Source organism: Mirounga leonina, unplaced genomic scaffold (assembly GCF_011800145.1).
Source record: "Mirounga leonina isolate KUSES-001 unplaced genomic scaffold, KU_Mleo_1.0 Mir_171, whole genome shotgun sequence".
In the NCBI taxonomy this organism is placed as follows: domain Eukaryota; kingdom Metazoa; phylum Chordata; class Mammalia; order Carnivora; family Phocidae; genus Mirounga; species Mirounga leonina.
In genome coordinates, this window is record NW_023270436.1 from 23,973,413 (window position 1) to 23,989,074 (window position 15,662).

Here is a 15,662-nt window from a genome sequence, read left to right on the forward strand (position 1 = left end):
GACACCAAAACAGCATATCTGGAATCACAACTGCCACACAAACTGAGAACGCGTGACAGCTCCAGGCACACCTGGCTGGCTTCTATCCCCTGTGCAGTTCACTCAAAGCCAGCTCTCTGCAGAGACCTGTGTCAACCACCCTCCTTTCTAAGGCCAAACACCAGGCCTGGGCAGCCTAACTGACAGGCACTTTGACCACAAACCCAGAGCTTTTCCAGGCCATCCTGGAAAAAAACTCCTGGAAGCAGCTGTACTCCCAGCACTCTGACTACCTTGGCTCCTGCTCTAAGGGCCGGGTGTCTTCGTGGTTTGACAAGGCTGGGAGCCCTGTTTCTGGAGGAGCATGAATTCCTTGTTCCATGCCATTCCGTGTAAATGTTAAATTTACAAATACTCTGATCCAGTATAAACAGAGAACAAACGAGAAAAATGCCGAAGTAGACTTGCATTTAAAGAAAAGCAAGTTACAACTTAAATTAGCATACCAGAGTCTAGCTGTTCCCTGTTTTTTCCACAGCTCTATGTGAAGAGCTACTCCACCCCTCCATCTGCTCTCAAGTCAGAAATCCTGAATCCTTTCCCACCTCCCCCCATCCAATCCCTTAGTGCATCCTGTCCACTCTCCCCTCAAAACACACCCAGAATCAAGTCCTTCCCCCAGCCCCCCTGCCTCCATCCCAGCCCTCCCGCAATGCATCTCCACAGCAGCCAGAGCGACCAAATCAGAACATGGATCACTCAACCCTCACTCAGAGGACAGGATGGGAGTCTGCCTTCCCCACTGCCCTCTGCATCTCCAGCCACAGGGCTCAAGCACCCTCTGTCCATCTCAAGACTGTGCCTGGACTGCTCTCCTCTCAGCTGCCCCTTGGCTCACCCCTCTGCTCCTTCAGTCGCCATTGAGGTGATACTGAGAGATACACCTTCCTTCCTTCCCTGAATGCTTCACCCCTCTGCTCCTTCAGTCGCCATTCAGGTGATACTGAGAGATACACCTTCCTTCCTTCCCTGAATCCCTCTACCCTAGCCCAGACATCTGTGCCCATCACCTCTTTAAGTCTTCTCCATAGCATTTCAACCACTGGACATGTCCATGTGTCCATTTGTTTCTTCTTTGTCTCACCCACTTAAGGGAAGATCTCTGAGGACAGAAGCTCTGGTTCTACTCACTAGTGGATCCCCAGGATCTTAGCAGGGCCTGGCGTATAGATGGAACACAAAGATTTGTTGAACGAATGAGTGAATACAAAGGGAATCATGTTTGTCTATGACAACTTTTGTTTTGTTAATACCCAGTGTAGTTCGTGTACTCAACAATGCCAACTACAAATGGGTACAGTAGTTTTAGAAGCCACACACATACCACAAACCATGGTAAGCATCCATACCCTTTCAGAGAACAATTCTATACCGAGGCATTCGCCCTAATGAAAAAGCCAATGTGCAAAGATGTGCTCTACGACACAATTCACAATGGCAAAATCTACTGGTGCACCACGATCCACTGTGGTGGCACGGAGCCACTTAGAGTACTTTCATGCAGCCTTGCCGAATCATCACATTTAGCAATGCATATAGGTAAAAAGGCATGACACAAAATAGGTATCATCACTTACAGAGAGACAGTTAAGTGAATGTATGAAAAATAAAGCCCAAGAGTATGCACTCACAGTCATATAGTGGGAAGAAGAGGGAATCATGACTGTCCTCCCTGTTTTCCAACATTCTCTCATAGTGTTATAATCTCTGTCATTTAAAAGATAAGGAGAGGGTCACCTGGGTGACTCAGCTGGTTAAGGAACCGACTCTTGATTTTGGCTCAGGTCATATCTCAGAGTCATGAGATCGAGCCCCAGATCAGCCTGCACTGAGCATGGAGCCCGTTTAAAATTCTCTCTTCCTCTCCCTCTGCCCCCCAATTCGCACTTGCTCTTTCTCTAAAATAAAACGAAATAAAATAAAATAGGAGATAGATTTCCACGAGGGTACCATGGCCATCGAACGGGAAAAGGACAGTCTTTCCAACAAATGGTGCTGAGAAAACTGATAACCACATGCAAAAGAATGAAGTTGGACCTTTACCTTCACCATTAAAAAACACCTTAACTCAAAATGTAGCAAAAACGTAAACATAAGACCTAAAATTTTTCTTAGAAAAAAACAGGAAAAAAATCTTCATAATATTGGATTCAGCAATGACTTCTTGGATAGGACACCAAAAACAAAGGCAATAAATGTAAAAATAGATAAACTAAACTTCATCAAAATTAAAAACTTTTGTCTATCAAAACATACTATTAAGAGAGTGAACATACAGTCTACAGGAGAAAATATCTGTAGATACATATATCTGGTAAGGGTCTAATATCCAGAATATACAAAGAACTCCTATAACTCAACAACAAAAAACAAACCACCCAATGTAAAAATGAGCAAAGGACTTGAATAAATAAACATTTCTTCAAAGAAGCTATAGGGCGCCTGGGTGGCTCAGTCGTTAAGCGTCTGCCTTCGGCTCAGGTCATGATCCCAGGGTCCTGGGATCGAGTCCCACCCACATCAGGCTCCCTGCTTGGCAGGAAGCCTGCTTCTCCCTCTCCCACTCCCCCTGCTTGTGTTCCTGCTCTCGCTCGCTCTCTCTGTCAAATAAATAAATAAAATCTTTAATAAAAAAACCCAAAAAACAAAGAAGCTATATAGAGTCAATAAGCACATGAAAAAGATGTACATCATTAATCATTAGGGAATGCAAATCAAAACAACACTGAGATTCCACCTCACAGCATTAAAATAGCTATCATCGAAAGTAAGTGTTCGTGAGGATGTGGAGAAACTGGAATCCTCCTGCACTGCTAGTGGAAATGTAAAATGGTATGGCCACCATGGGAAAGTCTGGCAATCCCTCTGAAAGTTAAAAACTTGGGCGCCTGGGTGGCTCAGATGGTTAAGCGTCTCCCTCCGGCTCAGGTCATGATCCCAGGGTCCTGGCATCGAGTCCCACATCGGGCTCCTTGCTGCTTGGGAGCCTACTTCTCCCTCTGCCTCTCTCTCTCTCTCTCATGAATAAATAAAATCCTTAAAAAATAATAAAAATAAAAGTTAAACACTTATTACCATATGATTCAGCAATTCTACTCCTAGGTATATACCCAAAAGAGCTGAGAGCAATGACTCAAGCAGGTAATTGTATACCCAGTGTTCAGAGCAGCACTATTCACAATAGCCAAACAACCCAGTGGAAACAACCCACTATCTATCAACAGATGAATGGATAAACAAAATGTAGTATTCATCCATACAATGGAAAATTATTCAACCTTAAAAAGAAATGAAACTCCGATAGATGCTACAACACAATAGCTCTTGAAAAATATAGGGCAAATGTTGTATGATTCCACTTATATGAAGTACCTAGAATAGGCAAATTCACAGAGACAGAAACGGTGGTGACTAAGGGCTGTGGAGGCTGGGGGCAGGAGAAAAAAAACAGCAGTATTGTTTAGTGAGTACAAAGTTTCTGTTTGGGACAATGAAAAATTTCTAGAAATAGACAGAGGTAATGGAAACGTATTATGAATGTACTTAATACCAGTGAATTGTGTACACTTAGAAGTGGTTAAAATGGTAAATTTTATGTGTGTCTCCCACCCAAATTCATATGTTGAAGTCCTAACTCTCAGAGTGAAACTGGAGGTGGGGCCTCTGGGAGATAATTAGGTCATGAGGTCAGAGCCCTTCTGATTCGATTAGTGCCCTAAAAAGAAGAGACACAGGAGAGCTTGTTCTCTCTCTGTGGCACGTGAGGACACAGTCTACAAGCCATGAAGAGGGCTCTCATCAGAACCTGACCATGCTACCACCCTGATCTCAGACTTCCCAGCACCCAAAACGGTGAGAGAGTAAATTTCTACTGTTTAAACCACTCCAGTCCATGGTATTTTGTTATGGCAGGCTGAGCTGAGACAGTCCAGTTTATTTTAAGAGTAAAAAAAAGAGAGAGAGAATAAAGAGACCAAGATTGTGGGTAAGCACAGAACACCATAATATTTTGGAATGGTTTCTGTGAGGAGAGGAAGAGGGTGCCATTAGTCAGAAAAAAAACAGCAAAATGACTCAGGAGAAGGTGAGGAGAAGGGAAAGATGCCAGAGAGGTTTGGGGAGAGCACATGGACCAACACAAAGACACACACACACACACACACACACGGTAGAGGCGATGAGGACACACAGTGCACAACAGAAGCAAGGTGAGAAAGGGTGATCTCCAGGGCCCTCTCCTCGAGCTGCAGTCCCCAGAGATTATGGATCATCAGTTTCATATTAATGTGACCTCTGACCTCTCCTTCCCTCCCAAAACTTCTCTCAGCCAGCGAGGAAAACGAAATCACTGGTAACACGTGTAAAGGACGTGCTGGATGGCTGCAGCATAGGGATGGAATGGGGCTCTGGCTGAACTCAAAGCACGGGGGCAGAAGGACAGCCAGTGCCTTATCACTGCAGCAAAGGGGCACGAGAGCCTCCTAAAGGGTGGTGACAGCTTCTATAAGCAGTCATTATTTTGTAAAAAATATATATTTGTTCATTCATTTGAGCAAAACATATTTCTCATAAATAATTGGTCGCGGTTCCTGGCTCACAGCTCCCAAAACCCTTGGAATTTCCTGAGTGACAAATGGGAGCATCTTTTGTTACACTGTGTGGTCTTTTGTTGTCCTCAGCTCCTACAATCACTTGACAGCCATAAAGATGAAATGGGTGTCTTGTTATTCATAACAACTCCCTTTCCATCACTACTGGATTTATGTTAATGAGGTGACTTTTGGAAATCCTGTAAGGATAGGGAACCGACCACAAAAGAAGAGGGGGAATTTTCAGTCCCACCCCCTGACCTGAGGTTGGGGGGGGGGGGAGAGGAGAGGGACTGGAGGATAAATCAATCACCATTCACCAATGGTTTAATTAATCACTCATGCTTGTGTAATGAAGCCTCCATAAAACCCCCAAAAGATGGGGTTCAGAGTGCTTCCAGGCTGGGGAACCAGAAGGCTTCTATGTGCCACTGTGCACAGCCCCAAACTCCATGAGAACAGAAGTTCCTTTGTTCGGGACCTCAACCTAGGTATCTCTTTATCTGGCTGTTGATTGGTATCCTTTAATATCCTTTGTAATAAACTGGTAATCTAGCAAGTAAAATGTTTCTCTGAGCCCTGTGAGCTGTTCTAGCAAATTAGCTGAACCTAAGAAGAAGGTTGTGGAAACCTGCGATTTACAGCCATTCTATCAGAAGCACCTGGACTTGTGCCTGGCACCTGAAGGGAGTTAGGGAGTCAGTCTTGTAGGACTGAGTTCTTAACCTGTAACTCAAAGAGGGGGTGGTTAGAACCTCCAATCGATAGCCAGTCAGAGACACAAGTGACAACTTTTGATGGCATCTGAAGGGGGGGAATGACGACAGTCTTGTAGGACTTTAGCCCTTAACTTGTAAAATCTGCTGCGATCTCTGGGCAGACCATGTCAGAAGTTAGTTAAATTGTAGGACACCCGGTTGGTGTCAAGAGCACTGCTTGTTGGTGTAGTGAAACACAACCCCGCACCCCACAAGCACACACATTGGAATTGGTTCTAGAACCCTTTAAGGATAAAAACAAACGCCTCCAAGTGTCTCTGCTGAAATGAGTTCTGCTTATTTGTAATGAAACCAAGTGACTACGTCAATAAAGAGCTAGGTTCTCTAAGGTGGAGAACCAGAAAGGAAGGAGCCATGCAGAGAAGAAGTCCATAACGAGCCACCTGGTGCTTGTCCCTCTCCCTCTCCCCCTCCCCCACTTGTGCACGCATGCACTCTCGTTCTCTCTCTCTCAAAATCTTAAAAAAAATTTGGGCGCCTGGGTGGCTCAGATGGTTAAGCGTCTGCCTTCGGCTCAGGTCATGGTCCTGGGATCGAGTCCCGCATCGGGCTTCCTGCTCCTTGGGAGCCTGCTTCTCCCTCTGCCTCTCTCTCTCTGTCTCTCATGAATAAATAAATAAAATCTTAAAAAAAAAAAAAAAATCTTAAAAAAAATTTAAAAAACAACAGAAACAGACTTATAAATACAGAGAACAAAATGGTGGTTGCCAGAGGATAGGGAACTTGGGGGATAGGTGCAACAGGTGAAGGGAATTAAGAGGTACAAACTTCTAATAATAAAATAAGTAAGTCATGGGGATATAAAGTACAGCCTAGGGAACACAGTCAATAATGTAATAATTCTGTATGGTGACAGATGGTAACTTATCAGGTGCTCATTCTGTAATGTACATAAATGTCAAAGCATGCTGTACATCTGAAACTAATATAATATTGTATGTCAACTATACTTCAATTAAAAAACCAACAATGAGGGGCACCTGGGTGGCTCAGTTGTTAAGCGCCTGCCTTCGGCTCAGGTCATGATCCCAGGGTCCTGGGATTCAGCCCTGCACTGGGCTCCCTGCTCTGCGGGAAGCTCGCTTCTCCCTCTCCCACTCCCCTTGCTTGTGTTCCCTCTCTTGCTGTGTCTCTCTCTGTCATATAAATAAATAAAATCTTTAAAAAAAAAACAACACAACGAGTGGCTCGTTCAGTTAAACGTCTGCCTTTGGCTCAGATCATGATCCCAGAGTCCCAGGATCGAGCCCCACATTGGGCTCCCTGCTCAGCGGGAAGTCTGCTTCTTCCTCTCCCTCTGTCCCTCCCCCTGCTCGTGCTCTGTCTCTTTCTCAAATACATCTTTAAAAAAAATTTAAGAATAAAAAAATTAAATAAAATTAAAAAGCAACAATGAACTGTTTAAAAGGGTATGTTTTACTGTATGGAAATACCTCAGTAAAGTTAACTCAAAAAATTAAATCATCAGGGCGCCTGGGTGGCTCAGTCAGTTAAGAATCTGCCTTCCGGGCGCCTGGGTGGCTCAGATGGTTAAGCGTCTGCCTTCGGCTCAGGTCATGATCTCAGAGTCCTGGGATCGAGTCCCGCATCGGGCTCCCTGCTCCTTGGGAGCCTGCTTCTCCCTCTGCCTCTCTCTCTCTCTCTCTCATGAATAAATAAATAAAATTAAAAAAAAAAAAATCTGCCTTCCACTCAGGTCATGATCCCAGGGTCCTGGGATCGAGCCCCGCATTGGGCTCCCTGCTCAGTGGGGAGCCTGCTTCTCCCTCTCCTGCTCCCCCTGCTTGTGCTCTCTCTCTCTAATAAAAATCTTAAAAAAAAAAAAAAAAAACTTAAATCATCACAGCAGCATTATTTACAATGGCCAAGACATGGAAACAACCTAAATGTCCAACAGATAAACAAATTGTGTGTATATATGTATATACGTACATACATACAATAGAATACTATTATTCAGCCAGAAAAAATGAGGAAATCCTACACTTGCAAGAACATGGATGAACCCTGAAGGCATTATGCTAAGTGAATTAAGTCAGAGAAAGACAAATACTGCATGATTTCATTTATATGTGGAATCTAAAAAACCAAATAAAAGGTAAAAAAAAAAAAAAAGAAAAAAAACTCGGAGGAAAAGAGATCAGACTCGAGGGAGTGGGGGGAGACAGGGAATTGGAAGGTCAAAAAGTACAAACTTCCAGTTATAAGAGAAATAAGTACTAGGGATGGAATGTACAACATGATGCCTGTAGCTAACACGGCTGTCTATCACATAGGAAAATAAAGCGAGGTAATCCTGAGTTCTCATCATAGGAGAAAATATTTTTCTTTGTTCCTTTCTTCTTTTTTTAAAATTGTATCTACAGAGATGATGGATGTTAGCTGAATCTATTCTGGCAATCATTTCACAATATATGTAAATCAAACCATCATGCTTGATACCTTAAACTTACATAGCGATGTATGTCAATTATTTCTCAATAAAACTGAAAAAAATTAAATCACCTTTGAATAGCCAAAAAATATGTAAGTAGAGACATTCCGCAAAAATACACTAATGTTAAAAATGCTTGTCTGAGGGGCGCCTGGGTGGCTCAGTCGTTAAGCGTCTGCCTTCGGCTCAGGTCATGATCCCAGGGTCCTGGGATTGAGTCCCAAATTGGGCTCCCTGATCAGCAGGGAGCCTGCTTCTCCCTCTCCCACTCCCCCTGCTTGTGTTCCCTCTCTCGCTGTGTCTCTCTCTGTCAAATAAATAAATAAATAAAAATGCTTGTCTGCTTCTGGAGAGTGGATTAGTAGAAGGGGCAGAGAGTGGAAGACCTCTTTATATGTAAAACTCTTCATTAGTATTTGAATTTGTACATGATTGTGTTTTATTTAAAAATTTTAAAACTATCTCATTTAAAATAAAAATTAACAATACTTATTCCTAAATACCCAAAACCCTGGAAGGGCCAAGTTCCCCAAAATGTGAACTGTGGTTTCCTGTGCGCTGTAGGACCCTGGGTCACCACTATTTCGTCATATTTTGTAATGCTAATTTTTAAAAAATGAACATTTAATATTTATAAGTAGATAAATGACAAAGCTATTTCCCCATTGGGGAAAGTGATGCCATATATACATAAAGAGAGAAAGAGCAGAGCTGCTGGAACCTGGATGCTTCTGAACACTCTCAACTGGCTACTAACTTTGCTGCTAGTTACAGAATTCCCTTCATCCCATCAAGCAAACACATAGGTTTCATTTCATTCAAACACTGCATGAGCTTTTTTCCCTACCATGAAAAGAACATGACTCTTAGAGCAGGCAAAGATCTCAGAAACATTTTCTTAAATGTATAAAAACAGAACCCAGTGGGTGCCTGGGTGGCTCAGTCAATTAAGCATCTGCCTTCAGCTCAGGTCATGATCTTGGGGTCCCGGAATTGAATCCCACACCAGGCTCCCTATTCCCCGCTACTCATGATCTCTCTCTCACTCTCAAATAAATAAATAAATAAAATCTTTAAAAAAAGAAAGAAAGAAAGAAAGAACCCAGGAAGATGAAACAACTCGCCCAGGTGCTGTAGCTGAGCTCAAGTCTTACACCATGTCCGACACCCACCTCCCCGGTGCCCCTCTGCGAGAGCTGTGCCCTCTCCCCACATCCCAGAGTGGAACTTGCAGTGAGTGAGGTGGAACAGATTTTGGAGATTGTGAAGTTCTTCTACACTGTTGGGAAGGGAAGTGAAGGGGGAAGGGGGAGGGGAGGGAAAGCAAGGAAGGGAGGAGGGGAGGGAGGACGGGAGGGAAGGAGGGAGGGAGAAAAGGAGGGAGGAAGGAAGGAAGGGCTTAAATTGAAATAAAGGAAAGATATGGGTATAACTCCTTAAAGAGCCCCAGGGCCTCATCTTGGCATAAGTACCAGCCTGTCCTCTTTCAAACTCTAGAGATGCCAGACTTGACCCAGGGATATGAAGAGATTATATTCCAGCAAAATTACCAGCAGAAGTTTTCATTTGCCACTTAAAATCAGAGCCCTGAAGGAAACCTTACAGTCATCTGCCCATGGTTCCTAAATCTGGCTTATCATCAGAATCACTGAAGGGACTTTTCAAAAACAAAGATCCTGAACCTTGCCCAAACTTTCTAAATCTCCAGGGGTGAAATCAAAGAATCCATAGTTTTTGTTTTGTTTTGTTTTTTTAAAGAGATTTTATTTATTTGACAGAGACAGGGACAGCGAGAGAGGGAACACAAGCAGGGGAAGTGGGAGAAGGAGAAGCAGGCTTCCCGCGAAGCAGGGAGCCCTATACGGGGCTCAATCCCAGGACCCTGGAATCATGACCTGAGCCGAAGGCAGACGCTTAACGACTGAGCCACCCAGGCGTCCCAGAATCCATAGTTTTTAAAGCTCCCCAACAATTCTGATGATGAGCGACCAGATGATTTTTCATGAGAAGACAGTGATTAGGTGGGGCAGGGGAGGGATTAGGATCCGGTCTGCGACTGCCAGTCAGCACTCTCCCTTCTCATGACCTGTTACCTCTCCTGAAATCCTACAATGTCTACCTGGAGTCCAGACCACTTCCCCTTCATAAAGTGAAATGCTGGCATCCTGCCTGGAAATCCAGCAGTCCTGTGGCTATTTTACTCAACCAAAAGAACAGTATCTAACTGAAACCCAGCTCTTAACCAACAGGGGCTTCAGATTTCACACTGCGCTGGGCCATTCAGATCCAGTGTTCTGTCACTGTCTAGGCCCTAGAATTTATAAGCCCATCAACCCTGTCCTCTTTATAAATGGTCATCTTTCAGGTACTGACTCCTACATGGCAGTAATCCTAATTATAGAAATGGTGAATGCTAAAACAATACTACTGACATTGGTCTTTTATGATTTTGGAAGTCACATTTCTTCCAAATGTAGGTTCTATTGGAAGACCTTTGAAATGGGTGGGAATTTGATGAAAGCATGTGAACTCGTCACGGGGTGACTCAGCCTGCAAATGTGTGGGGTCAGAGAGAAGCCACCTTGGGTCTAACACTTGAGTGGGGTCATATGATCACAGTCTAACAAGTACTTTATTAGCCTAAAGGAAAAGGCATATTTACAGAGGAAACCACCAATGTCATGGGAAATAGAGTACAGCAAATTTTAAAAAGCGTGACTCACATACTACACAATAATCCTTCACCAAAAGGATTTTGTCATATACTACCAGAAAACAAAAAGCCTTTTTTCTTTTTTGGTCTGAGGTTACTATAAAGTCCAAGATGTACGAACAGGCCAAAAAAAAGGGTAGATATACATAGACAAGCAAAAAGGTATCTGGGGGCGGCTGGGTGGCTCAGTCAGTTAAGCAGCTGCCTTCGGCTCAGGTGGGATCGAGCCCAGCGTCAGGCTCCCTGTCCAGGGGAGAGCCTGCTTCTCCCTCCCCCTCTGCCTGCCTCTCTGCCTACTTGTGCTATCTCTCTGTCAAATAAATAAATAACATCTTTAAAAAAGTATCTCTTAGGTAATAGCCACATCTGGATCTGTATGGCCAGCTGACTAAGTCACAGTTTTACAGGACTGTTGGAAATCAGATGAAATCTTTACACTGGATTCTACTGGAGGAAGAGGGTCAAAACCAAAATTCAAAATAGGATTTTGGGAGGAAGCCTATAATGTAGCATGTAATGCCAATGCCAACAAATATTCCTAGATCAACTATGCTAGAGCTAGAAGGAATCTCAAATGGGTTCCAATCCAACCCGCCTTATAGTTGTTTATACTATTTATAGCATAGTCACACAGAGGACCAGACAGCAAGTGACATGTTCAAGTTCACACAGCTATTGAGGGACATGGTTGAGACTCGCCTTCAGGACCGACATGCCCTGGCCACAGGATTCAGCTGAGCTGGATTACTGATACGGAGAGGTTCATGAAGAAACCCAAACACATCATTCCAAATTCCATAAAGTCTCTCTCACCTCCCCCCTCCTTTTGCCCAGGCTATGAGATCTATTGATATTTCAGATTCTTCAACTGTTACACTACGGCTGAAAAGAAGGCATTTTTTAAATTTACACCTTAATATTCAATTTCAACATTTACTGAATGTCTACTCTGAGTTAGGTATCATCCTGGGCCACTGGAGCACAACTGAGTAAGACAGTTCATTGTACGTCACACATGGTTCAATAACATCCAAGCCTGCCCCTACTGTGTGGCCCTGTTGTGGGGGAAGCATTGTGAGCAATAACAACAAAGCAATTTGATTATTTCAGTCTGGTTCCTGGTAAGAACTTATCCACATCACAGAAGTCCAACCGTTTCAGCTTATCCTCAGACAGAGCAGGGCATGAACGACTAGGATGCCAGCCCCAACACGAGGCATGAACTCTGAGGATTTCAACAGCAGGTAATTGCTTCTCAGAGGCCTTGGGGAGACCAGGGGTAGGTCTGGACGCAGAAAGGAAGCCCAGCATGATGCCAAAGGCATAATGTCTGTAGCTGGCCAAAAACCCACTGGAGACATGAGCTCCAAAAAAGCACATTTCATTTTTTCAAACATTTCAATTTTGGGGCAATTTAAAACAGTGACAGACAGTTGTGCTAAATGAGAACTCAAGGTGGTTCCACCTTTGTCCTACCTCCCAGTGACCAGCAAGTTTGGGTGGGATCTCCAACCCCAGCTTCTCCAGCTCTCGCTCCCTGTACTTCTCATACTGCCGGTAACCTGCATACCCGCCACCTGTCACCAAAAGAACGGGCAGGGGACGCAGCAGAGACAAGGTTCGAGCAGGGGCAGTGTGGACTCTTCTGGCATCTGTAACAAAAAACAGGAAAATTCTGAGATTAGGAGAAGGGACAGGGATGAGTCATGCAAACAGCACTAAAACGAGGTCCAGGAAACATCAGTGCATCTTTGATAGGCAGGTGCAACCTTAAGTCACTATTAAGACCCTTCTGTCTCCAAATTCTCCCAATAAGTAAGGGACAAACATTTTTTAAATTTTTTTTTATTTGACAGGGACAGAGAGAGAGAACAAGCAGGGGAAGCAGTAGAGGGAGAGGGAGAAGCAGACTCTCCACGGAGCAGGGAGCCCGATGCGGGGCTCAATCCCAGGACCCCGGGATCCTGACCCTAGCAGAAGGCAGATGCTTAATGACTGAGCCACCCAGGCACCCAAGGGACAAGCATCTTTCCCATGAAACTACAATGCACCTCAACTGCCACCACAGCCAGAGAATTTAAGACGAAAACACTGACTGAATCACAAAGAGGTCAAGAAACTGATCAAGGGGGCGCCTGGGTGGCTCAGTTGGTTAAGCGACTGCCTTCGGCTTAGGTCATGATCCTGGAGTCCCTGGATCGAGTCCCGCATCGGGCTCCCTGCTCGGCAGGGAGTCTGCTTCTCCCTCTGACCCTCCCCCCTCTCATGTGCTCTCTCTCATTCTCTCTCTCTCAAATAAATAAAATCTTAAAAAAAAAAAAAAAGAAACTGATCAAGGTTGCCAGGCTGGCTACCACCAGGTCCAGGATTGGGAATCAGGCACCATTTCTCACCCAGAACTCTTTGACCTTACTTTTACAATCCAGACCCAATTCTGACTAGATACTAGTATATACTCAAATGCAAACTCCCATAAGCTCTTACAATTCAGTAATAAAAAAGACAACCCATTTTAAAAAATATACACAGGACCTGAACAGACATTTCTCCAAAGAGGATATACAAATGGCCAGTAAGCACGTGAAAAGATGCTCAACATCTATTATGGGTTGAACTGTGTCCCCCCAGAATTCACATGCTGAGTCCTAGCTCTCAGTACTCAGAATGTGACCTTACTTGGATATAGGGTCTCTAGAGAAGTCAACAAGATAGGGGTGCCTGGATGGCTCAGTCATTAAGCGTCTGCCTTCGGCTCAGGTCCCTGGGATCAAGTCCCACATCAGGCTCCTTGCTCAGCGGGAAGCCTGCTTCTCCCTCTCCCACTCCCCCTGCTTGTGTTCCTGCTCTTGCTATCTCTGTCAAATAAATAAATAAATAAAGTCTTAAAAAAAAAAAGGTAAGATAAAATATGGTCATCGTGGTGGGCCCTAGTCCAATATGACTGGTGTCCTTATGAAAAGGGAAAATTTGGAGACAGACATGCTTATGAAGAGAACGCTGCGTGCAGATGAAGGCAGAGATCAGGATGATGCTTCTATGAGCCAAAGATTGCCAGCAAACCAGTAGGAGCTAGACCAGAGGCATGGAACAGATTCTCCCTCCCAGCCCTCAGGAGGAAGCAGCCCTGTGACACTTTGATCTCAGGCCTCTAGTCTCCAACCTGAGTACGTTTCTACTACTTAAGCCACTCAGTCTGTGGTGCTTTGTTAGAGCAGCCACAGCAAACCAATACAGCATTATTAGCAATCAGGGAAATGCAAATCAAAACCACAGTGAGGGACCACTTCATACCCACTAGGATGGTTATAATCAAAAAGACAAGTGTTGGCAAGGATGTGGAGAAAGTAGAACACTCATACACTGCTGGTGGGATTGCAAAATGCGCCAGCCACTTTGTAGAACAGTTTGTCAGTTCCTCAAAATGTTACATATAAAATTACAATTATGACCCAGCAATTCTACTAGGGATATTTCTGAGAGAAATGAAACCTACACCTACACAAAAACTTATACAAGAATGTTCAATAGCAGCCAAAAACTAGAAACCACCCAAATGTCCATCAACTGGGGAATGGATAAATAAAATGTGGTGTGCCCATACAATGGAATATTATTTGATGATACAAAGGAATGAAGTACTGACACATAATACAACGTGAACCCTGAAAACATGATGTGAAAGAAGCCAGCCACAAAAGGCTGCATATTGTAGGATTTCATTCACATGAAGTGTACAGTACAGGAACATACTATAGAGACATAAAGTAGATTAGTGGTTGCCAGGGGCTGGGGGGAGGGAGAAATGGGGAGTGATAGTTTAATGAGTCAAGTGTTGTTACTAGCTTGGGGAGGGGGGTGAAGAATGAAAATGTTCTAGAACAAATAGTGGTGATGGTTGCACAATTCTGAATATACTAAAAACCACTAAATTGCACTTTTAAAAGATGAATTTTATGGTATGTGGATTATATCTCAAAAATGCTGTTATCAAAACAAAACCTCAAGACCTGAATCCCCAGGATCCTATACAAAACCAGGGCATACCCTTCTTACTGCCTCTGACTTCCAATGGGAGGAAACCCCCCTGCTCCCGAAATCACCAGCCCCCCACCACGTTCTGGGTGTTGCTATTTCTTCTATTAATGAGCAAGTGTGGATGTCATTAATCTCTTTCATCTTCTAATTATTCCTAATGAAGCATTACTACTTCACAACTAAATATTCTACCTCTGACCAAGTAAGACTGACCATAAAGCAACTTTTTTTTCCTCTTTCTGAAATATCTGGTGACAAGAGATCTGTTGTACCCCCCTCACTGCAGTGAGCCACCATCCTAGACTGACTAGTCACGCTCTACTGAATGCTGCCGGCCACATTACCCTTTCTTCGATTACATGTCTCCCCTTCTCAAAGGCTTACTGTGCCTCTCCAAAAAGAAGTAGTAAGTAGAGACAGCCCTCCACTACTGACCACCTCCCTGCTGGGCCTGTCACCTTATAAAAGCACAGCTTCTCTGCAGATCCAAGATTATGTCTCAATTTTTGAGGCTCCCCTTCTTTCCTTCATGTGATTCCCACGTGTTCCAGCTCGCAAGTCCTTAAGTAGCGCCCAGATGTGCTGCTATTAAATACCAGAGTAAACGTTTCGTTCTCACTCTCATTAACCAATCTGTTTTATTCCCAACGTACTTTCGCTGGACAGTTCAAAATGGCTTCTGGTATAATCGAATAAAAAGGATATCTAGATAGGGGCGCAGCAAAATGGCGGAGGAGTAGGAGACCTGGATTTCGTCTGGTCCCAGGAATTCAGCTGGACAGGGGTCAAACCATTCTGAACACCTACAAACTCAACAGAAAACTCTCTGAACAGAAAAGCGACCACTTTCTGGAAAGTAGGACATGTGCAGAAGTGAATCCGAGGCGATATTCGGGAGGATAGACGGCGGGGGAGGGGGCCTCCATCACCGGCTGTTCTGTCAAGTGATAGAGCCGCGGAGCACAAAATCGGAACTTTTATAAGTCAGTTAGGCTGAAGGATGTCACTCCAGTGGCTAAGTGGGGGGTGGAACCCTCGCGGGACAGTGTGGTCTCAGGACCCTCGGGGTCACA

General features: G+C 44.2%; 1 protein-coding gene across 3 annotated transcripts in view; it reads right to left on the reverse strand.

Moving 5' to 3' along the window:
• PISD (phosphatidylserine decarboxylase) overlaps positions 1-15,662 on the reverse strand; it is a 48,315-nt gene that overhangs the window by 15,058 nt on the left and 17,595 nt on the right. For 2 of the 3 annotated variants that reach the window (XM_035017436.1, XM_035017437.1), the window contains exon 3: positions 12,031-12,206. In XM_035017436.1, coding sequence (XP_034873327.1) covers positions 12,031-12,206 — 176 coding nt within the window. Of the gene's footprint in view, positions 1-12,030; positions 12,207-15,662 lie in introns of those variants that run through there. The other variant, XM_035017439.1, reaches the window with a different exon arrangement.